The sequence below is a fragment of the Myotis daubentonii genome, chromosome 2 (assembly GCF_963259705.1).
Source record: "Myotis daubentonii chromosome 2, mMyoDau2.1, whole genome shotgun sequence".
Classification (NCBI taxonomy): Eukaryota; Metazoa; Chordata; class Mammalia; order Chiroptera; family Vespertilionidae; genus Myotis; species Myotis daubentonii.
In genome coordinates this window covers 62172609-62197086 of record NC_081841.1, presented here as the reverse complement: position 1 = coordinate 62197086, position 24478 = coordinate 62172609, and the positions used below count along the sequence as shown (strand labels likewise).

The 24478-nt window shown below is 38.8% G+C and overlaps 1 protein-coding gene across 1 annotated transcript; it reads left to right on the top strand.

The window, feature by feature from the left end:
- The first annotated feature begins 13385 nt into the window (after positions 1 to 13385).
- Positions 13386 to 19882, top strand: AVPR1A (arginine vasopressin receptor 1A). Its single transcript, XM_059683484.1, has 2 exons — positions 13386 to 15079; positions 17766 to 19882. The coding sequence occupies exons 1-2, from the start codon at positions 14173 to 14175 to the stop codon at positions 18050 to 18052; spliced, it is 1194 nt and encodes a 397-aa protein (XP_059539467.1). The 5' UTR covers positions 13386 to 14172; the 3' UTR covers positions 18053 to 19882.
- The last annotated feature ends 4596 nt before the right edge of the window (positions 19883 to 24478 follow it).

The following is a 24478-nucleotide window of genomic DNA, read 5'->3' as shown; positions in this document are numbered from 1 at the left end:
AAAAATTGGGAGATGAAATGGAAGCATTCATTTTTAGAATATCCTAGAGTTACCACAAATCACTTAAACTTAAGTGGAACATGCTAAGATTGATAGAATCTAAAGAACTGCCAAGTTTTTGGAAATTTCAAGAGGGAAAAGCTGTTGTTAACATTTCAGACTAACCATTTTAAATATGAAACTTGGAAAATATTTTCCCCTCTTTTATTAACCATTAAGCTAAATTAGCTACATTTTTCATGCCAAAAATAAAGTGTTTTAGAAGAGATGTAACTAAAAGAAATACAATCAACTTCATCTCTAAATAAATATAGAAATGTCCCACAATGTCACTGTTTCTTGGTCAGTGTTCTAACTAGAAAACTCTCTTCGCCTACAACAATGCTACACCTCTCAACTCTCATGTCACATCTGTTCCTCGTCTCAAGCCTTTACTTATAATCCATATAAAGTATAATTTTTATTTTCACTCAAAGGCAATCATTGTCTTTATTTTTTATATGCAAAGTGCTTATTACCCATCCCAGACATTTTCAAAGTTGCTTGTCTTGTAAAGTATTATTCTCTAATTGCATTAGGTTTATATGCTTTGTTTCTCTTAACTGTTAGAGAAATCCTTTGAAAACAGGATAGTACCATGTTAAGCACAGTGGGTTCTAAATACAAATTGATGAATCCACTGAAACAAAATGATAACATAGCAGGAAGTGTGACATTCCTTATGTGGGAATGACACAGTTGAAATCATTTTTAGAGAGGAAGCACTAATGAGACTAATAGCCACTCATTAGACATAACCAGAGTTAAAATGCTTGGATTAATATATTTTCCAAGAAGTGATGCACATATGCTTTTATTAAGCAAAAAAAAAAAAAAAAGGCAAAATGTTCAGTGATCAATATGAAGTTCATTTTTCACATTTATACCAGAATAAACAATATACATCTATTCCTTCATGGGTATTCTGTGATTTGGATTGTTTTGATTATCTACTGTTGTATAACACAAATTACTTCAAACAAGGAATACTAGAAAGGCTCAGCAGTTTAGCTTGTCTCCAATCCATGTGGTGTTGCCGGGGGCAGCAGGAGCCAGAGGATCCCACATACAAGGTGGTTTCTCCACTCACATGTTTGCTGCCTTGGTGCTCTTTGGCCTGTCTTCTTCTCTACATGGTTTCTCATCCTCTAGGGCAGTGGTTCTCAACCTTCCTAATGCTGCGACCCTTTAATACAGTTCCTCATGTTGTGGTGACCCCCAATTTCATTGTTACAAATTGAACATAATTAAAGCATAGTGATTAATCACAAAAAAATATGTAATTATATGTGTGTTTTCCGATGGTCTTAGGCGACCCCTGTGAAAGGGTCATTCGACCCCCAAAGGGGTCGCGACCCACAGGTTGAGAAATGCTGCTCTAGGGTCTCTTCACATGCCTTCGGCTTCTCCCATCGTGGAGGTCTCTGGATAGTCAGATCTCTTCTAGAGCAGCTGGCCTCCCAGCGTGTTCCAAGAAAGAAGAAGGGGGAAACTGTCAGTCTTTTCAGATGGGGCCCTGAAACTTCACTTCTGTTATTTCCTTTGGTCCAAATATCATGGAGCCTGCCTTGAATGAAGGAAAGGGGTCGTAGAACCCCTCCGCTCAATGAAAGGAAAATAGAAACTTACACCCTTTGAAAACCTGCCACATGAGTTTCCCATCTTCCTATAAAATTAGGTTTCTGTGTGAAAACTGTCAACTTGATTTATCTTGGACACATGAGCTTCTGGACACATTTTGCACTTATGCCCAAATAAATACTCATATTCAGGTTAAATAAATTCCCTGGGCTAACATGTAAAACTTTTCTAGAACTGCTTTGAAGTAGGTAAGACCAAGAGGTGCCTCTTCTGCATTGTCCCAAATACTCTCAACACATTAGCTTTTCTTGTGTCTTTCTGTTATATAGACCAGGTTTGTAAGCTGTGGTTCTTCAGGAATGGACATCAGAGGTCCAGAATTCCCTGAAATTGTAACAAAACTTTGTGTATCTGCATTTGTCAAGGAAAAGAACTACCAGTTTAATCCACTTCTTTAAACATTTTTCATTCCCCAGAAAAGATTAAGAACTATTCTGCCAGAGGGTTCTAGGCTCATTTTTTCCTTTTTAACTTTCTGTTTTTTAAATGTAGTCATTGTAAATTGAAGACATCAGGATGTATTCATAATCCTCTATCAATGCCAGCAGCTCTCTGATGGTATAGCTAAGGTGTGATGCATGCCGGATGTGAATAGCTTGTGATGTGGCTTACTGATCACTAGTTGTAAGATTCTCACCCTCAAATTGCTGAAGCTTTAAATAAAACATTCAATGATAGAATATTCAACATTCAATACAGATATGGGTAATTTCCAGAAACATTTATTGATTGTTAGTAAGACAAAATATTCACAATGTAGGAATTTCTTTCACTCAATTTAATTAACTAGCATAGTAAACATCACCATGGATAATTTTGAAAAAAGAAGTGAATGAGTGCCTCATTTATCTCTTCACTTATGCAAAGATCAGCCTGGATAAAATTCAGCCATCTATTGTAACTTGGAGACCAACAGATAGGTTTTAATTTGTGACATGAACACCTGTTGTGTTTACCATCTTAATATCTTGTCCCTCTTTTCTGGAAACAGGACTATTATTTTCTAGGAGGGATCCATTTCATGTGGTTCACATAAGACTGTTTTCACCCATTTCTCTGCCCATGGGGATGGATATGTAAATAGGCCAAGCCAACCACAGAACCCCATTCTATTGTCTATGGTTGGTCTAAGGATGGGTATATAATCCAGGCTGAACAGAAGTCTCCCTGGGAAATTTCTATTAGGTCTAGTAAAAAATATACTATCTTTTTAATGATGTTGCCAAGATATTAGGATATGAATCTTGGGCTTCTAAAACAATTTTGACCAAAACATAAAGAGAATCTATGTCTATTTCCTTCACCGAGTTGGGAACAAACGTAGGGAAGCATAATGACAAGCATGTGTTTGTCATTATTTTGTCAAATAGGTTTTCAATGTTTTGCTCTCTCTATTGTCCTTCTGGCACCCCAATGATGCGAATGTTGTAATACTTGAAGTTGTCCCAGAGGCTTCTTACACTGTCTTCATTTTTTTTCTTTTTGCTGTTCTGATTGGATGTTTTTTGCTTCCTTATATTCCAAATCACTGATTTGATTCTCAGCTTCATCTATTCTACTACTGATTTCCTGTAAATTACTCTTCATTTCAGTTAGTGTACCATTCATTTCTGACTGGTTCTTTTTTTTTATATGTTCTTTATCATGTTGTTGCAGTCCTCATTAAGTTTCTTGAGCATCCTTCTAATCATTGTTTTGAACTCTATATCTGATTGTTTGCTTGCCTCCATTTCATTTCATTCCTTTTCAGTTTTGTTCTATTCTTTCATTTGGGACCTGTTTTTTTGCCTTCGAATTTTGGAAGCTTCCCTATGTTTATTTCTATGTATTAGGAAGAGCTGCTATATCTCCCAAGATTGGTAGATTGGCCCTATGTAGTAGGTGTCTGTGGGGCCCAGTGGTTCAGCTTCCCCATTCACCCAAGGTGGGCACTGCCAGGTGCATCCTTGTGTGTACTGTGCTGTTGTCATTGTACTGTTGGCATCACTGGGAGGAATTGACTCCCGAGCTGATTGGCTGTGAGGACTAGCTGTGGCTATAGCAGAGGAGCTGCTGGGCAGAAACTGACCCTACAGAGCAGAACTTGTTTCAGTGGGGCTTTGTTGCTCACCAAGTCTGCCCTTTGAGTGTGTCGCTGGTGGAGGTGGGGTTGTAATCTGGCTTTGTCTGAAGCTTTCCACTGAGTGCACTGGCTCTTGGGGCCACCTAGGAGGTACAAGGTCAGCCACTGCCTAAGCCCTGCCTGGAGTCACCAAGCATGAGCTACAGAGCCATCTGCAGATGGCTGCTACTTCTATTGGGTTTGGAGGTGCACAGAAGAAGCTAAGTTGAGTACTGCCTTACTTTGATTTTCTTATTCTCCAGCCCCTTTCCCTATGAAAGAAACACTCGTGCCTAGCCAGTGTAGCTCAGTGATTGAGTGTCAACCCATGCACCAAGAGTTCACCAGTTTGATTCCCAGTCAGGACACATACCCAGTTTGAAAACTTGATCCCCAGAGGGGGATGTGCAGGAGGCAGCCAACCAATGTTTCTCTCAAGTCAGTGTTTCGATGTCTCTCTCCTTTTCCCTTCTTCTTTCTATAAAATTAATAAAAACACACTTTTTAAAACATTTTTTAAAAGAAAGAAACACATGCTATGAGTAGGCAATCCAAATATCTAGAAGGCTATTTGTACAGACAAGTGCCAGCTATCCACCTTGCATCCTAGCAAGTAATTTCATGGAAGAAAAGAAAAAGCAGAGTTGTTCACCCTGGCTCAATTTTATATCATTTACAAATATAAACATCCATAGCATCAAGAGTAGAAGAATACTAGTTAGGGGAGATATTATTTTTGAGCTCAGAAGGGGGAACAAGGAAATACTTGATAGCAGACATTAGTGCTGCTCCACAATATATGTGGTTCTCTCTTCCCTTCTCTGAGCACACAGAAATCTTTCACTTCTCTGACCTATTAGGTTAAACATGGCTAACCATTTGGCTAGCTATTGTCAATAAAATATCAGTGAAAGTAATGTGTGTCGCTTCAGTGCAAAACTGTTTAAGATCTTGTGCAGGATTCTCCATCTTTCCCTCTCTCTGCTGCAGTGGCCGGTGACATTGCTGATGACAGAGTCCCCATCAACTGGGTCCCTGAATAAGGAACATATGGAGTAAAGCCCAAACTAAACATGATAAACACTAGCATGAAGGAGAAGTAAATCTTGTTTTAAGCCCCTATGATCTGGAGTTCTTTGTTGCTTTAGAACCTGGGTTATCCTAACTGATACATAAACCAAACCATGGTGATAAGAACAGTGATAACCCCAATTTAAAATAGGAACTTGGAAGGACACAGCTTTTATTGAAAACACTTTCCTGTACCTGGTATAACACTAGATTTTTCTAAAATTATTATAAAATTGGTATTAGCATACCTATTTTAAGAAGAGGTTTAAGTCTTCTTTAAAAATCATTCGGCCAGAAACCGGATTCAAACAAGATCCCTCTGAATAAAAGACCAGGTATAATTGCTAACTGGTTGGTGATGTCAAGAGAGAAGTTACAGAAAAGTTCAAACCTTTTTAGATATCTATCAGTAGTATTCCGAATGAGCTAAAATTTAATTTCTTAAAAGAAAGAAATATTTCCATTGATTCAAGGAGGCCTCTAGAATCAAAGACAGGCCATCAGTCAGGGAGCAACACAGTAAAAGAAATAATTGCATGTGCAAAAATTCCCCCCCAAAAAAAGAAATGTTAAGAAAAGTTTCAATAACTAATTCAAAATAAAATCTTCTCTTTCCTTCATAACAACCACTTCAAATTATTCCCCAATTTAGGGCAGCACTCTAATAAGACCAATAGGTTTGAAGACACGGGGAAGGAATGAGCAGCAAAGAGGACATTGATTCATAACAACCTTGTGGAAATCCTACAGCAACAAATCAGTTCACTTACTGAGTAATCATTAGCGATTAGCTGAAAGTTCTCCAGCTACAATGAAAGGAGACTGACTTAAAAAAAACAAATATACAAAATATTTAAGAAACAAAGAAGGGACAGAAAAATGTTAATGATATAATAAGAAATGAGACTTTCCAATGTTTTATTAATAACCAGAGGGAATAGAGACATGATTTAAGCAAGGTTAGGTGGAGCAAATTAACTGTTGCAACAATCTAGACCAGTGATGGCGAACCTTTTGAGCTTGGCGTGTCAGCATTTTGAAAAACCCTAACTTAACTCTGGTGCCATGTCACATATAGAAATTTCTTGATATTTGCAACCATAGTAAAACAAAGATTTATATTTTTGATATTTATTTTATATATTTAAATGCCATTTAACAAAGAAAAATCAACCAAAAAAATGAGTTCGCGTGTCACCTCTGACACGCGTGTCATAGGTTCGCCATCACTGATCTAGACAGAAGAAATCCAGCCAAAATATTCACAGTAAAGACTCAGGAGACCATTATAACCAAGTAAACATACTGTTGAATTCTAAGAAAAATCACTGAAAGTACCAGGAGTGAGCAGGAAGAGCTGTCTGGCAATGGCAAAATTCTAAAGTATTAGGATTTTCTTTTTTGAGTGCATGCTGTAATGTGGGGGAGGAGTGGAACTTTTGCCTTTGTACACTTGTTTCATTTTACCAGAACACTGTGGCTTTTTTATTTTAATTTGTTCATAAGGGAGACATGGGTTTAGTCATCTAAATACAATTTCCTCACTTCCTACTGTTCTATACCTCAAATAAATATTACCTGTCTTGCCTTTGAAGGGATTTCCTGCTTTACAAAAATAATTAAAAATACATGTTATTAAAACAGAGTCTTAAATCAGAAGTACCTCCATAAGACACTATTTATAAGGGTGGGAGAGAGTATAAAAATGAGATGAGGAGAAAGGGAAATGAAATGAGTAGCAATAGATTAGTAAGATTCTGTACTTTGGATTTATTAAAAACCTCCCAAAATAAAGAACTCTCATGATGTTGGATGTTTATTTAAAGGGAAAAGACTCCATTGAAAAATTTAAATGTTAGAGGAAAGGGTGAACATAGGTTTTTTATGTTGGGTTGCTTTTAATTAAAAGTACATTTTCTAAAAGCCTGCAGCCTTTATTGTTTTGTTTAACACAATATGCACAATATGAAATTAAAAATACTCCGTTAAAATTACATATCTTAGGAGGGTGGACTCCTCCTTCAGTGGGAGTGTGTGGGAGGAGTTTCAAAAATATTTCAGAATCATTTTTTAACTACACAAGATCTTATAATACTGTCTCTCTTCATACAGTTTCCCAGAAATTCTATTATGCCATCTCCTTTTCCTTTTCCATGAAATCATTGTGCTAAAGCAATTGCTAGTTATGGGTAAATGCCAGATCTCTTGGTGCTTTGGGGATTGGAGAAAAGCTGGTAACTACTGGCTTATGCTATCTCATAAGATGTATTAAAATATCTAAAACACTTCTAAAAGAGAAGCCCTGTATCCTTAACAAGAAACATTTGGAGAGTGTAACAGTGTTTATAAGAGTTTATACTTTTCATTCATTTTAATTTCTTAAAATAGGGTTATTTCCAAATTCTATCCTCTGAGAGAGTTCAAATTATTAGTTGCAATAAGAACATTAATATTCTCAAACATCTGGATCAAAATGAAAAGAAGGATGGGAAACCAGATAGAAGGCTTATTGGTTCATTTTCTTATCTGACCCATAACTCCTTGGGTGAAGTTCAAAAAGATTATTTTTGAGACACATTTAGAACAACAATGAGAAGAAAGTGCATTAATACTAGCTCATATCTTGAAAATTAATGATGCTTGCAGAAGTATCTGAAAATACAAACTGATATATTTTTTATTCTTAGTAATCTTTAGTTTTTACAAGTTGCCCAGCAGCATTTCTCATAGTGTAAAAGCATCATTCATTGCTCTGTGAGTGTATGTAAAAGGGAATAAGGGGAGGAAAAGAGTGAGGAGGTGCAAATCTATCCTGGAATCAGTCATTGTTCAGCTTTGAACTTTAAAACAGAGCTAAGTCCATTTCAGATAAAAAGCATAAAATTCAAAGAATGTTTGACTTGCAAATGTCAGGATCCTGGGTGTGTTTATGAATTTTTAATTATTTCAAAACCTGGATTTGCATTTCAAGAGAAAATCCTGGCTGGTGTCTGGAACAGAGTTTATCATGTCTTGGATAACACAGTGCAGGAGGATTCTGCGTGTTAAGACTGAAGAAGAGTTTTCCCACCTAATATGAACCCTTTCTAGAAAGCAGCAAGGAGTTTACAGAGAGGAGAAAAGATAAAAAAAAAAAAAAAATTACATCTTAGGGTGGGACTCTCCTTTTTGCCTACTACATTTTAACTTTGAAGCTTCCAGAAGGAAGAAAAAGAAACTCCTAGATAAATTTGGAAACCCAAAAGTAGAAAAGGCTTGTATCGCATTTCCAGCTTGGAATTCTGAAAGAAGAAGGCTTTATAGAGTGTCCCTAGTCATACCCAGGGTGAATTCAATAGAATATATATGATATTTCAGTTTGTTTAAGCAGAAAGACTCTGAGATAGTCCATCATGATTTACTCCATACAGACCTAGAGGAGATAAAACAAAGTTTTATGTGCCCAATGGGGGAAGAGTAGTGGAGGACTTATAGAGCAGGCCAGGCAGTTAGTCTTCATGAAGGGTAGGAATTCTAATGTAAATAATCAAGCTGGGGACAGATGGTGGATTTGAGTAGTCTAAGACAGGGATGGCGAACCTATGACACGCGTGTCAGACATGACACGCGAACTCATTTTTTTGGTTGATTTTTCTTTGTTAAATGGCATTTAAATATATAAAATAAATATCAAAAATATAAATCTTTGTTTTACTATGGTTGCAAATATCAAAAAATTTCTATATGTGACACAGCACCAGAGTTAAGTTAAGGTTTTTCAAAATGCTGACACGCCGAGCTCAAAAGGTTCGCCATCACTGGTCTAAGAGGATGAGCAGTGTTGCTAAGAGAGAAGAGGGGCCAAAGCAAAGGAAAACATTGAGTGTATTTCATGTAAGAATGAACAAAGAGCATCACATGTCCGTTTGATTACAGGTTCTTAGGAAATTGTAATGATGGTGCCTTTGTAGCTATCTCATCCTATTGCAGTGATGGCGAACCTTTTGAGCTCGGCGTGTCAGCATTTTGAAAAACCCTAACTTAATAACTCTGGTGCCGTATTACATATAGAAATTTTTTGATATTTATTTTATATATTTAAATGCCATTTAACAAAGAAAAGTCAACCAAAAAAATGGGTTCGCGTGTCACCTCTGACACGCATGTCATAGGTTCGCCATCACTGTCCTATTGACTTCCCATGTAATCAGATAAAAGTCTCTTCGGGAACACTGAGGTATAGTTCCAAATATTTCAAGCTTATTCTGTTACTTCCATATCTTAAAAGCATTTGATGAAACTAAACCACAGAGATTCTCACATATAAATTGAAGTGACAGTTCTATGAATTTAACCTTTTTTCGGGCAACATGTCTGCTTTATCCAGAATAAATTAATAGTAAGTATATTGTCACCATGAAAATCCTAATAGAAAACTGAAGTATCGGGCAAGTGTGTGTGAGGTGTGTGTGTGACGTGTATGCGTGACGTGTGTGTATGAGGTGGCAGAGCGAGTGGTAGGAGGAGTGGATGGAAATAGAATGTATTTCTTCAAAACTAACCTCTGTCAAAACTCAAGAAGAAGAAAAGGAGGAGCAAAAAGTAAAGAAAAGCCCGTTTGTATTAAAGCACTTGTTCATTCTGACTGACTGCAAATATGTGTTAAGTGCTTGTGATATATAAGGGAGGCGGTAGGGCACAGAGGTTAGAACCCAGGCTTTGACTTCAAACGGACCCGGGTGGGACTCGGCTTGGCCACTTGGAGTCTGTGGCTTTGGCTTAGTTGCTTACCCTCAGGGACCTTTGTTTATTCACCTATAAAGTGGGATAACAGTAAGTGTGTTCCTATATGCAGTTTATTTTAAATATTATGTTAAATATTAAATGAAATAATGAATTAAAACTCTTAGCTCATGCATTAAGAGCTTATGTGATGCTGATAAATGTTAATATTATTTAATATTAGTATTACTGTTACAACAACTACTACTATTGCTATTATTGTCCTGGACTTGATTTCCTAAAGAGGAAGCCAAAGATATAGAATAACCAGTGCAGATCCTATAGGATTTCCTACTCCTGAAGGAGAACATGTCATGCACAGATGAAATGTTAAATGACCAACCAAATACCCATATGAGCAGTAAGACCCAGGAACTCAACGGTGGCAGCACAGTGTGATGGTCAAGACTGTACACTCTGCTGGAGTCACTTGCTTCTGTTTAAATCCTGTTTCTACTACTACTGACCAGCTCTGTTACCCAAGGCTGGTTACTTATCCTCTCTGTGCCTCAGTTCCCTCACATGTAAAATGAAATGACCCCCATAAGGTCATTGGGAAGATTATATGAAGTAATACTTGTAAATCACTTATGACAGTGCCTGGCACAGACAAAAGGTTTGACAAATGCTAGTGTTCATTACATACCTCTTTGTATGCATCTTATGACCTAGTGATGTGCCACAGATATTTGTTAATTTTCTAGAAGTATTGGTATGAATACCAGACCATAGCCCTGTAACTGCAGTGTCATTACTTTATAATTGAAGGAGAAGGAGCCATTTTGGCTATAGAAGTAAAATGAATTCTCCTGTAGGTACTCCGTTTCTTCCATTTTCTCACTAAGGGAAGAAAACTGATAGTGTAAGAAAAGGAAGTAAGATATTGAATAGCAGTTAAAAAGTAGTACCTAAGGTAATATGACAAACTAAATGTAACCCATTTATATTGGGCATCCCTGCCCCTGGGAGAGTAGGTTATACTTGACTCATACTTTCAACTTCTTGACTTGACTAAGTCCAGTGGTGACACCCAAGTGCTCTGGAAATCCAAGTACTTTATTCAGTGTTTTTCAAACTGTATCCATTGTCTTGTGACATATTCATCACCTTTCCATGGGGGAAGTAAAAGGATGGAGGCTTTCCATAGTCCAATAGGTTTTGGAAACATGGATAAACAGAGCTAAGTATGTTTCTCAAAGGTTTTTTTTTGTTTTGTTTTGTTTTTTTAATGTATAAATCTCTAGGAGAGAAAGAGGTGTATACACAGCACTTCCCCCAATGTATTTGACCATGAATTCTTTTCTCATAAAAAAATGATATCAATATCTCCAATTGCTCAGAAAGGAGTTGGGGACATGCTGCTCTAATTGAAAAAGAAAAACCTTCTTAGCAAATAACAGGGAATATGGGGGATATCCTATATAATAAAGGGGTAATATGCAAATCAACCGAATGGTGGAACGACTGGTCGATATGATGCACACTGACCACCAGGGGTCAGATGCCCAACGCAGGAGTTGCGCCCTGGTGGTCAGTGTGCTCCCACAGGGGAATGCCACAGCCAGAAGCCCAGGAGCTGGGCTCACAGTTGGCAAGTACAGTGGCGGTGGCAGGAGCCTCTCCCGCCTCCCAGCAGCACTAAGGATGTCTAAATGCCGGCTTAGGCATGGGAGTGGGCCTAAGCTGGCAGTCGGACATCCCTGAGGGCTCCTGGACTGCGAGAAGGCTCAAGCCTGGCTGAGGGATTCCCCTCCCCCCGCAAGTGCACAAATCTCATGCACCAGGCCTCTAGTTTACTATATAAAATGGGAGAATGAATATTTTGAATCCTATGAAATGCCAGAAACTTAAACAACCAGTTACATAATTAATGCAGCAACTGCATTATGTTTTATCACCAAGATTTTACAGATGAAGAATTTTGAGCTCAAAGATGTCACACAGCTAGTAAGTTAAGGGGGTAGCAGCTTCAGTTAATTGAAACACTTCTTAAATATCTGGAATTGCAAACTGAGGGAAAGAAAGACTAGCAAGTGAAAAAGAAAAATGACTCCAGGATATGTATGCACAACTTACACATTTTTCTTTTCATCATTTCACCTCCCCCATCCCCCCAAAAGTATGTTAACTGAAATCCCCTGAGAGTAAGATGGGGAAAGTAGTAAGTCTTAATACAAGAAGCACAGAACAAATGCGAATGGTTCTAAGAAAAAGCACAAGAGGCCACAGAAAATATTGACTATGTTCTTTTCACATTTTACAAGCACAATTTCTTTACCTCCAACTGAGTAATTTCCATAGCAGTTCCAGTGAGGTACATGAATACTGAGTCTATATTTCATTGGTCCTGGTTTCCTTTGAATATGGAACCAGTAAAATTAAGACAGATACATTTTTTAAACTATGTAGATTAAAAGAGGGAGTGGGGTCTGGAATCTGCATTGAACATTTTTTCCTGCTGAAATACGTATTTGTATATTATACATGTCCATATGTGTCAGATACATACACACTAACGTAATTTGTGATTTAAAAGGAGATCACCTCTCAAAGTCAGTGACCCAATTGCTTAAAGGATTTTTCCAGGCAGGTGGTCTGGAAACCTTTTACTTATTGCCATTCTGAACTTTTAAAATCTTTTCCCTCTTAAAATATGTTGGAGAACATGAAACAAGGCAACAGAGCCTGTAGTTTTGAGAGCATTTCCCCACACAGAACACTGTTTTACTTCTCACGATAACCTTATAGTAGGTAAAGCAGGTCCTTTTATTCCCATTTTTAAGATGTGCAATTGAGGTTTATACAGCCACAGTGAAGCCGGACTCGAAAGGTCAAGTCCAGCATCCTTAATGTCACAGCCTTGGGCCTCGGGATGAATGAACTGGGAAGCAAAGTGGAATTACCGCTGAGAACTGCACCTCAGAAAGGCTTTGGTTTCTGCTCCTACATTTCACGGATATTTTTCTGAGACAAATTTATACCATGGCCACAATACACAAACACTCTGATTAAAATAATAAAAAGTCATGTTCGTGTATCTGCAGAGTAGGTTCTTTTCTTTTTTCCTTTCGTGAAATAGCCTGAAAACAGCTCCCCCTTGCTGTCTTTCAAAGCATATCTTCACTAAAGTTAAAACGCAAGGCTCTTTTAACAGTATTTCTGCGTCGCTTGGGCCTGCAGCTGAGTTCCAGCTGTCCAGAGTAACTAATTAATTAGTAACTAACAGGGCTTTTCTCTCTTCCTTCACCGCGCCTCCTTCCTGCCTGGAGAGTGCCTTGCCCTTCCCCCCACTCCCCCACCCCACTCAGGAACCTGGCAGTTTTCCGCTCCGGTGCCCTGGACAGCGCCGCCTGGGTGGCCGTCCTCCGGCAGCTGCTTTCTGTCCACTAGAAGAGATGTCCCCACGATTTAGCAGTAACCAGGCGATGTCCCCATGGACTACTGTGGCCCAATTCCCGCGCATCCCCCCTGTGGGAAGCAGGCTTTTCCCGGGAGAAAACCCCAGGAATCCAGCTTAGAGAAAACTTCCTACGTCTCCTCCCATCCCCCACCCCACCCCGGGGGAAACTGGAAAACCGGGAGACAGTCCCTTTCCCGGTTGCAGATACACGCACGGCGGCCACGAGGGCTGGGTGGGACGAGTGAGTGTGTCCCTCCCCGCCGTGGGCAGGGTAACAGAGAGCTGGCAAACAAGTTCCTGGGGAGAGCGCACCCTCTAAGGCACCCACTTGTTACCCAGCGGAGGAGGGTGGGGAGTGGCGAGGCAGGAAGAGAGAGAATTCCCGAAGCACATTTCCCTGGGAACAAAAGGAGTCAGGCTCCCTGCCCTCGAGAGAGTGAAACCTGGCTGGAGGGGCTGGAGTCCTGCGCCAAGGTCAGGCGCAAGAGCCGCGCGCCCCGCAGAGTGGACTCGGGGTTTCTAGGAAAGGTATTGACCACGTCTGTTTGAGTCAAATGCGGGGCTAAGGTGGCTATTGAGGGGGCTTGAGGAAATGGTGGTAATCCCAGAAAAGGCATGACACGTCCTGTTCACCAAGATTTTTTGGAACAGAAGAGCGGGAAAGCCATATGACCCCGCATATTATGCGGAGGAATAGGCAAGTCTCCCGGTCCCACCCCTGCAGCTGTGATGCAAAGAGGACCAGTCAACGATGTGAGGCAGGAAAATAATCCCCCCTCCCCGGAAGGGGGTAGGGAGGTGGGGAGAGCAGGCAGCGAGCAGTCTCCAACCACTGGGGTGAGAGAGCGCGCATTCTGTGGAAACAAACCCCGCCTAAATAATTGAGTTAGGAGCCCACTGCAGTCAGAGGCTAGGAACGCACCTCCCCAGCTTCCTCTGAGTTGAGTAAGGGAAGAGCAGGAAAAGCGGCGGCTGACGGAACGGAGAGCAGCTCAGTTGGCCGGTGGGACGCTGCGCCCGGAGACGCCTGCGGGAGGGAGAGCGGAGCCCCGCGAGCGGCGAGTGCGGGCAGGAGAGAACGCAGCGGGTCAGGAGCGCACGCCCGCGGAGGCAGGAAGGGAGCGAACCTCCGCGGAGGTCGAGGCGCTGCCCGGACAGGATGCGTTTCGCCAGGGGCAACTCCAGCGGGGACAACGCCACTCGGGAAGGCGGGGGTCCGCCGAGGGACTGGCGCAACGAGGAGCTGGCCAAGGCGGAGGTCGCTGTGCTAGCCGTGATCTTCGTGGTGGCCGTGCTGGGGAACAGTAGTGTGCTGCTGGCGCTGCACCGCACGCCCCGCAAGACGTCCCGCATGCACCTCTTCATTCGCCACCTGAGCCTGGCGGACCTGGCTGTGGCTTTCTTCCAGGTGCTGCCGCAGATGTGCTGGGAAATCACCCACCGGTTCCGGGGACCCGACGGGCTGTGCCGCGTGGTGAAGCACCTGCAGGTGTTCGTCATGTTCGTGTCGGCGTACATGCTGGTCGTCATGACCGCGGACCGCTACATCGCCGTGTGCCACCCGCTGAAGACGCTGCAGCAGCCCGCGCGCCGCTCGCGCCTCATGATCGCCGCCGCCTGGGCGCTGAGCTTCGTGCTGAGCACGCCGCAGTACTTCGTCTTCTCCGTGGTCGAGGTGGACAACGTCACCAAGGTCTGCGACTGCTGGGCCAGCTTCATCCAGCCCTGGGGTCTCCGCGCCTACGTCACCTGGATGACGAGCGGCATCTTCGTGGTGCCGGTGATCACCCTGAGCACCTGTTACGGCTTCATCTGCTACCACATCTGGCGCAACGTCCGCGGGAAGACGGTGCCCCGCGAGGGCAAGGGCGCCCAGGGCACCGGCGGCGCCTTCCACAACGGGCTCCTGCTCGAGCCCTGTGTCAGCAGCGTGAAGATCATCTCCCGCGCCAAGATCCGCACGGTGAAGATGACTTTCGTGATCGTGACGGCTTACATCGTTTGCTGGGCGCCCTTCTTCGTCGTCCAGATGTGGTCCGTCTGGGATGAGAGGTTCCCCTGGGCCGGTAGGTGTCCGGACCATGGAGGAAGGTGCTGGGATGGAGTCCTGACGGGGCGGGGGGGGGGGGGAATTCTTTTTATAATATCCCCTAGATTCCTAGGCAAACTGGGCTCGCCAGCCACATGCGGCTCTTTGGCCCCTTGAGTGTGGCTCTTCCTAAGCCTTAGGAGCACCCTAATTAAGTTAATAACAATGTACCTACCTATATAGTTTAAGTTAAAAAAATTTGACTCTCGAAAGAAATTTCAATCGTTGTACTGTTGGTATTTGGCTCTGTTGACTAATGAGTTTGCCGACCACTGACCTAGGACAGTTTTTCTTAAATTTCTGTGTGCATGAGAATTACACCTTGGGTGAAATTCTCAACAGGGCCTATTCCTGGGGTACCCACCTCAGACGTTTTGATTCAGTAGCTCTGGAATGGGGCCCAGGAATCTGCATTTGTAGCTTGCAGTGATCCCAGGACCACAAATCCAGAAACCATGCCCTAAAGTGAGCTACACAACTCCAAGACAGGATGACTTCCTTTTTCTCAATAAACTTTAATAATTCCCCTCCATAAAGGCCTTCATGTGTTAGATTTCTTCCTAGGAGTTTTATATTTGTTGATGCTACGGTAAGTTTATTTTTTAATTACATCCTAACTGGTTGCTGCTGATTATAGATATATTGTTACTATGTGTTGATTTTGAATCCAGCAACCATGCTAAACTTTTATTGTTTTTGTTTTTTTTAAATTGTAGACACTATTACAGATGCCCTCCATTTGCCCCCATTTGCACAGTTTTTTGTGTCTTTGGGCAATGCATATATGAATGACTTTTTGCCAATCACTAACCTCTATGTTAATTACCCTGCTTTCAAATTTATTGGATTAAGGAAATATTTTTACTGTCACAACTGCTTTTTGTTAGCTTGTAAAAAGTATCACAACTAATAAAAACATTTTGTGGCAAGAGTAAAATGTACATATTTTTTTCTGAAAAAAGGAGTCTTAGGAAGTCAATAATTCTAATTTGGCATTTAGCTAGTATTCCAATTCTTATAATCCTTTTCTAACAACTACTTTAACAATCTTGGGGGAGGGATTTCAAAGTACAATTATTAATGAACTCTAAATTTGTTAAACTAATTAATTAGTCTTTCAGCAGTAACCTGACCATACAGCTATACACCTCTTCATGCAACCTTTGCAATAGTTTATGAAAAATGTTCCCTACACCTACTAGCTTGTTTGATTTTAATTCTTTCACAAACTAGAAAAACTAACTTCACTAGAATGTACCCCAAAAGAAATGATTTAATATTGTATCTTGAAAAATATATTTCCTTTTAGTAAGAAAAAAACTTTCAAAAGAACTCTAATACAGGAATGTTACCAAAAACTGTAGTTGAGAAATGGGTATCTGGGAAGAACTGTCTTCTTGTTATTTGGGATTCACTAGGGAGTATACATGAAATACTTTGGAATTTATATGTGCAAATAAAATATTTGAGCATGAACTTAATTCAAAGAAATGAAAATTCATGCATGACTATAATATTACTGATGAAAAATACAACATAAATGCTATATTTTTGGTTTACCATTTCCTGTCTTGCTTGGTCTTAGCAGCCTAATTATTGCCAATCAAATAAAAAATCAGCCTAATAATTACTTATAGGAATTTAGACATGATTACTAAAATATTCTTCACTTATATGGAAGTATGATTTCCATTCTTTTTTGAATATTCTTAGCCATGGATAATGACCACCTTTAAAAGTATAGCATCTTAGCACAAAGTATGATTAAATAACATGTAATTTATTCTGGCATAGCATGAGTGAGAAGACACAGGCTTATGTTTTATAATCAAGGGAAAGTCAGTGCTTGATAATTATTGTTATCTTCAGAAAAGGCGTATTATCTATTGTTCTAGTGTAAAAGTGAAAGATTATAATACATATGCAGTTTAATAGGGCAAACTAACATAAAATGTTTCAAAAGCCTGTTGGAATTTCCTAATTCAACTGTTCTTAATATAATTTAATTTTTAAACCACAATCAAAGAAAGTTTTCTTTTTAAATTAAAAGAATTTTCTAATTAACAACAACAACAAAAAAAAACACAAAAAACCACACAACAAACTAAATATCGCATCCTGCAAGGACCTATTTCAACTGTCCCCTTCTATATAGTTTTGTTATTACAAGAATATTTTTTAATTTTTAAAAATTTAAAACTACTAAACATGGTGCAGGATGTCAGTCATACTTCTGCCTGAGTTATTGGGATGAATAAAATTTGATGTATATGGTTATAGACTCTGGAAATTTCAACGCAATTGAAGCAGTTCTGTAAGTGCTGTGTCCTTTAGCACATGCTAGTACTAGAACAAAGGATACAAACTTCTAAAAAATAAGTTACTTAATATTCTTAACCTCTTAAAAATCCCACTTACTTATTCTACTTAAACATTTTAACAGTGTTTTTAAATATCTGAATTCATTTCAAGGCATTTTCCTCACAAAAATATTTTATAGCCAAGCAATTTCCATATACCACCTATTTCCCTGCTTGATAAACAAAAGTCTTCACTTTCTATATTAACCCATAAATCTTTCCTACCTTCATTAGTCAATAGAAATATATTTTTTCTTACTTGCATTTGACTATTTGAATAATCTCTGCTTATGATTTCCCTAGATTCGGAAAACCCAGCCATCACCATCACTGCATTGCTGGCTTCCTTGAATAGTTGCTGCAACCCCTGGATATACATGTTTTTTAGTGGCCATCTCCTGCAAGACTGTGTCCAAAGCTTCCTGTGCTGCCACAACATGAAGCAAGCATTCAACAAAGAAGATTCTGACAGTATGAGCAGAAGACAGACTTCTTACACTATCAACCGGAGCCCGACAAACAGTATGGGTGCTTGGAAGGACTCACCTAAATCTTCCAAGTTCATAAAATTTATTCCTGTTTCAACCTGAGCCCCTCATTCATGCAACTGACTCTTGGGACAGACTTTCTTGCCCATTGGCTGAATCCAGCTCACAATCTTGAGAACAAATGAACTACATCAAATAAGCATATGTCAATTTGTTGGGTATAAGACTTTGTTTCTGGTTGCATTTTCATATAGCTATGACCAAATGCTATGAATTGGTTTATACAGAATGATAATAAAAACATGCTACACTAAAATGTTCAGGCCTAATTCCCAGAAATATAACAAGTTCCTGAAGGAAATATAACAGATGTTTCTAAAGGAAAAATCTTGACCATCCTGACGTTATATTTTATTGTTGGTTTCTTCTCTTTTTACTTCTGATATAACTAAGGTTTGATTGGTTTAGAAGTCATATAATGTAGGGGCCTTATTTCTGAACAAAGTGAGCTCACCATCCATCAGCGTTAGAGTTGGAAACAAATTAGAAAAGACATCAAAGAAATTGTTTCCATTCAATAAAATCAATTTATACATCAGAAAATGCAGCCTCAACCAGTGGCCTACAGATGGGATGGTGCCTTGGAGAAGCATGAGCAGGGGCGTGTCTGGTTCAGAGTGGAAAGAAGAAAGTTTTATTAGAAGCTATAAATCACCTAAAATTCCAAAACAGGAAGTTTAGAACTGGCAGTTCCCTCCTTTTGGTTCCTCATGCTTTGTTGGTTGTGAAATGCCAATGGACTAAGATGCAGAAGGTTAGAAAAATGTGTCAACTCACTAATAATACTTTTCTTCTCCTGCAAGGTTGTTCTAAATTCACATTTGTATCAGGAATACTCAGTTTTATTAGAAAAGTAGAATTGGATTGCCCAAGGTACTATGCAGACTTTCTCTAGAACAGTATAAACATGTTTTGACCAGTGTCAAACTATAACACTGCTATTGGACAATACCCTTTTACAAAACGGTTTGCTAGATATTAACATGATGATTGCTTTACAGTTGGGGAGTCCAGATTCATCGATAAGAAAGTCTGCTAAAGAGTGACTCGAGATATATAATGTCCCCTAGCATTTAATTAAAATAACTTGGTCTTTCCTTCCCACCTCCCACCCTTTTAACAGTGTGAGTAGAAGAAAGGCAGGGTTTCTACCAGGATGCAGAAGGAGATAGAAAAAATAAAAAAAACTGCTCTGCACCTCCTCTGGTTTTCTTCATTGTTAAATGCATGACTTTAGGCAAATTCTTTAAAAATACATAAAGCCTCTATGTCCTTGGCTGTACAATGGAGTTGGTAACACACTCCTCACAGAGTCATTGTGAGGACTAAATGAAATAAGTGTGTAAAAGATCTTCATAAATAAACTGCCAAGTGCTATACAAATGCTAGTAGTTGTTTTATTATAGTCTTGGGGCCTTGAGAATCTCTCAGCTTTTTTCTGTTTACTTTTCATTAACCAGAATTTGTTGGTTTCATGTCTGGGATATAAAATCCTAAAACTTAAATATAGCTTCGCTGATTCATTGGAAAGCACTGCCAGCGTCGCTGAGCCTGACTTCTGCCTAACTCGTTTCCAACTTTAAAGACAGAACTTGCTTTCCTTTGAATGCAGGTAAATCAAAGCCAGCCGAGAGCATCAGTTTCTTTCATTTCCAAACAGAGATAAATCACAACACTATTTGGCTGTTGTTACTGCTTTTTTTTTATTATTATTAATGGAACTCAGTGGGTTTATTCTGGCTATTTTGTCTGGCTCCTTTTCCTTCTTAGAGACCATGCAATAATTTGAGGATATATCATAAATATTTTGCATCTCTTAAAGGAAGTAATAGTTATTTTAATAGTATTGTTGGTGGTTTTATTATTATTATTTTAAAATAACTCTGTAGATAAGAAACTGAGGACTGGATTGCACTGTGAGAACCTGAACCCAGCAACTGCACTCCTCTTCATTTTCTTGCCTCTCCAAATTCTCAGGCCTTTTACTCCCTGGATTGATATGCCTTAAAAAAAAGTTTGCAAATGTTCTATGGATATTAGGCCCTTAGGTCTTAGAAGTCTGCTTTTCAAAAATAAAAAATATGTTTCTTAAAGGGTACCCTCCAATATGAGGTATCAATTAAATTAATCAATTCTTTATTAGTTGAGGCATGGCAGCATCTCAGTAACCCTGCCCTCTGTAACACTGTCAGCTTTTCGACACCTTCTCTTTGATAGTTCAAAAATGAAATCCTTTGGGTTGGATAAAAGATGAATCCACTTCTTTTTCTAAATCTAGTTGCAAAAGAATAACTTCATGCTTCTTGTATAGACAGCCAAATGTAAAACAATTCAGTTTCAATTTTACTTCTAGGAACATCTATCAAATCAGGTGCATATCAACCTACCCAGCCATGTTTACTCCTTTTAAATGCATGAGATGAGATACAGAACAAAAGCTGGGGAGACCCCAGAAGATCCAGTGCTAGTTCTGCACTAAGCAAGTATATGGTCTTATTCTCTGCGGTTTAGGCTTGTAGTTAAGAATAAATGTGTTGTACCAGCTTCTTTTATTTTGCAGAGTTATCTGGAGGGAGATCCTGCAAGTACACCATATTAATGTATCTGTGTGGATATGGGGAAATGATTGTTAGATAATCATCTGCAGGGAGAAACTGGTGATATTGTCCACTGGGCATTTGATAAATATTAGTTGATGATGAAAAAATAACATTTTAAAGTACATAATGTACTTAATGGATTAATTTTTGGACATGTATTTTCAAGGTATAAAACTACTCAGCTTTTATACTAAAATATCATTTGGAACATAACTGTGAAGAAAATTAGTGAAATTCGATGGTTAATTATATACACTCCATACATACAGAATTTCTTCAAAGCAGTCTTCAACCATGATTGAGGGAAGGGTATGGTTTTTAAAGAGAAAAAGAAAAATCAAGTAGTCCTAATAACATGCAGTACCCTCCTAAACATATCACAGTTCTTAGAATGGACAAACCATTGGTGATTAAAAAACACAACTTTAATCTGTTATAGCACAAGTAAAGCAATCCAATTATATTAAAATTTTATAAACTTTAGATTCTAAAACATACATTTTTGTAATGTAATTGGACACTCAGAGCTTTAAATTATTATAGCTTCAGAGTTTTATCTACCACGAAAGCATAATTGGAGCTATCTAGAGAGACATTGAGCCTAGCCTCACCCCGGATATCAAAGATTAGTCTCCTTTCAGTCCACATAAACTGAGCCCTAATGGATTTTCATTCTGGAGGCAACAGCTCTATTTAAAGTAAGCCCAGGCAGGGCAGCTGGGATGCTAGCCCTGGGGGTGCAGAAGCAGCCATTCCCCACTTCCTCTCTCTCCTTCCCTGTGGCCCTTTTAGCACACTCAGTGTCCTTAGCAACACCGGGAATCATGAGTAACACAGAACAATAAATATTAGAGAATAATTCTTTATTCAAATTTGAGCAAAAATTTAAGACCTACTCATAAGAGTTATGTTCTCAAGGCAACTGAAATGGCTGAGTCACACAAATTGTGTGATTTCATTGCATACCAAAGCATTTGAAAAATATTGTTGTAAATCAACTTTTAGATCTAGTAATTTATCATGAATAAAAATATATTTTATCTATAGTATGTCATATCAAAAATATATATATTATGGCTCAATATTAAATGCCATTATTTACTTTTTTATTTTATATAATATAAACTCACATCACATCTTTTTACATTGATTATATTCCAAATAAAAACAAAGTGTCATGGAGCGAGTTAAATATTTTTGTGTCCCAGGGTCAAATTAGGAAATACAGAAAAGAAACTTTGAGAATAAATCTGATAGTAATATCAGAATAATTATTAATTATTATTAATATGAAATAATTAACATTTCCACACATGAAGGTAGTTATATTTATATCATGGGATTTATGACATATTCTATGATGTATTAGCTCCTTATTATAACAAATGTATTAAGAATTAATGTTGTATATTTAGTATTTTATTTTGGGAACTATTATTCAAATGTTCTATATCCCCTAGCTTATTTATGCTATACTAGAGGCCCAATGTACAGAATTCATGCAAGAGTAGGCCTTCGCAGCCCCAGCTGCCTTGGCCTTCACAGCCCCGGCTTCGTCCAGAAGGTTGTCCAGACGGTTGTTCCGCTGTTCGGCCGTTCAGTCGATTTGCATATTACACTTTTATTATTATAGATAGATGAATTTCAATGTGTATTCTTGAGGAAATTGTATGATTCTGGTTTTTATGGATGTTGAAATGTTTTGTATTGTACCTAATATTTGTTCCTTTACTGAAAAAATGTCTTGTGGCATTATATTGAAATAAGTGGTGAATTTATTTCTTAATTTTACTGTGTATTGGCTTGATTCTACAAATAAAAATAAATCTCAAAGTTGTTTGAAATAATTTTTTTACAACTTAGTTTAATAATGAAATAGATTTCAATTTAATTATGCTGATTTTAAAAAACTTAAATGCTTTACAGCTGGTAGCTATTGATAGCTTTACATTTGAACACAAAGATGTTGTTGTTTATATTCTTTAAATGTATCTAGAACAGATAAAACTTCATAATTCCATTGTCAATAAATTACAATAATGAAAGCAAATTAATTTTATTTTAGTTTGTATTAAGACAACCAAAATAATCCGTTAACTGAGGTCAGGTATGTCATACTAGCCTAAAAATGTCATCTCTGTCTATTTGCCTCTAGAAGTTTGAGACTGAATTCTGGGCTCATATATCAAATCTCTTTCCTGTCTCATAGTCTTTAAAATTGGAATTCTTTACCCTGTGTACTAATAAATTCAAATCACATTAAGTTTCCATTTATTTTTTTTTCTTTGACAAGTTAAACCCTAGTAGCATGGACTAAAAGGCTTATTTTGGGTTTGGCTTAAATTCTAGAAACAGTGAATGCCCAGAATGGAAGAAAGGGAATTTGAAGTCTCTATTTTAAAATACTGTTATTCTAGAACTCACTGTTATTTTTAAAGACTTGTAAATGCTTAAGAATAAACAAGATTTCTACCAAAACATGTTTTTAAAAGGTCCTATCAATCAGGTAAAATTGAACTAATAGTTCCATTGTATACCAGAAGATACTCATATAAAGAAATGCACTAGTGGCCTGGTCAATGTGGCTCAGTGGTTGAGTATCTATCTATGAAACAGGAGGTTGCAGTTAGATTACCAGTCAGGACACATGCTTGGGTTTGAGACTCAATCCCCAGTAGGGGGTGTGCAGGAGGCAGCCCATCAATGATTCTCTCTCATCATTGATGTTTCTATCTCTCTCCCTCTCCCTTCCTCTCTGAAATCAATAAAAATATCCTATCTAATAACAGACAAAGATGCAAATTGACCATACCTTTGCTACACCCACCATTGGCTAATCAAAGCGATATGCAAATTAACTGCCAACAAAGATGGTGGCTAATTTGCATATACCATCTGGGAGCGAAGACTGAAGACACCTTAGAAGGAAGCCAAGCAACAGAGCTGAGGTAGCGGAGACAAGCGGGAGAGAAGCGGCAGAGATGGGAGGGAGAGAAGCAGCAGAGAAGGGTGGGGTAGGAATGGCAGAGATGGGAGCGAAGGCCTATTTTTGCAGGAATCTTCCTGCAACAGGCCTCTAGTATTTTAATAAAAGAAATGCACTAGTGTAGGATTTATTAATTCATTCATTCTCTACCTTTAACCCTCCTTAATCTCTAGAGCTAAACATTTCTTCTCTTCTTTTCAAATGCCCTCTCAATATCTACACTATGACATACCAAAATGATTGCAATGTTGGTTTATTGGTCTGTCTTCTCCACAATAATCATAATTGTGTTTATCTTAAAAATAGGAAGTACTTCCTCTTTATCTTTGCATCTTCATATAGTAGCAGCAGTCTATAATATATGGTTAATTAATGAAGATATTAACACACACATATTATGATTAGCAGTTGGAAAAGCAAGGCAAAGTCTGTGTTTTTCCCTAGATTTAAGAGGAATCCTGAGGATTATTACTAATCCCTGCTTCTGTTGAACTCTGAATCCACAGCCCATTAGTTTACTTCTCAGGACTACTCTTCTTCATTCATTCTCCTGCCACCTTTCTTCCAACAATTCTGATTGATGGGGTCCCCTAAAGGTTGGAGGTCTGGTGAGGGCTTAGATTATGCCTCAGAAGAGACAGTGATTCATATGCACTCCCCTAGAGGTTCATGGTCATCTCTTCTAAGGAGGGTTAGTCTCTACTTATTCTTCCCTTTAGGACCTTGCTGGCTGCTATCTTATTCAATCCTTCTCTCAAATCCCTTGTTTTCCCAACTGTCAGAAAATAACATTTCCTCCACTTGGTTTTGTAGAACTATTTAACTTTTATTTGGCTAAAACCCTCTCATTTAGACTATGCCTTTCAAAACAGCTCATTGTCT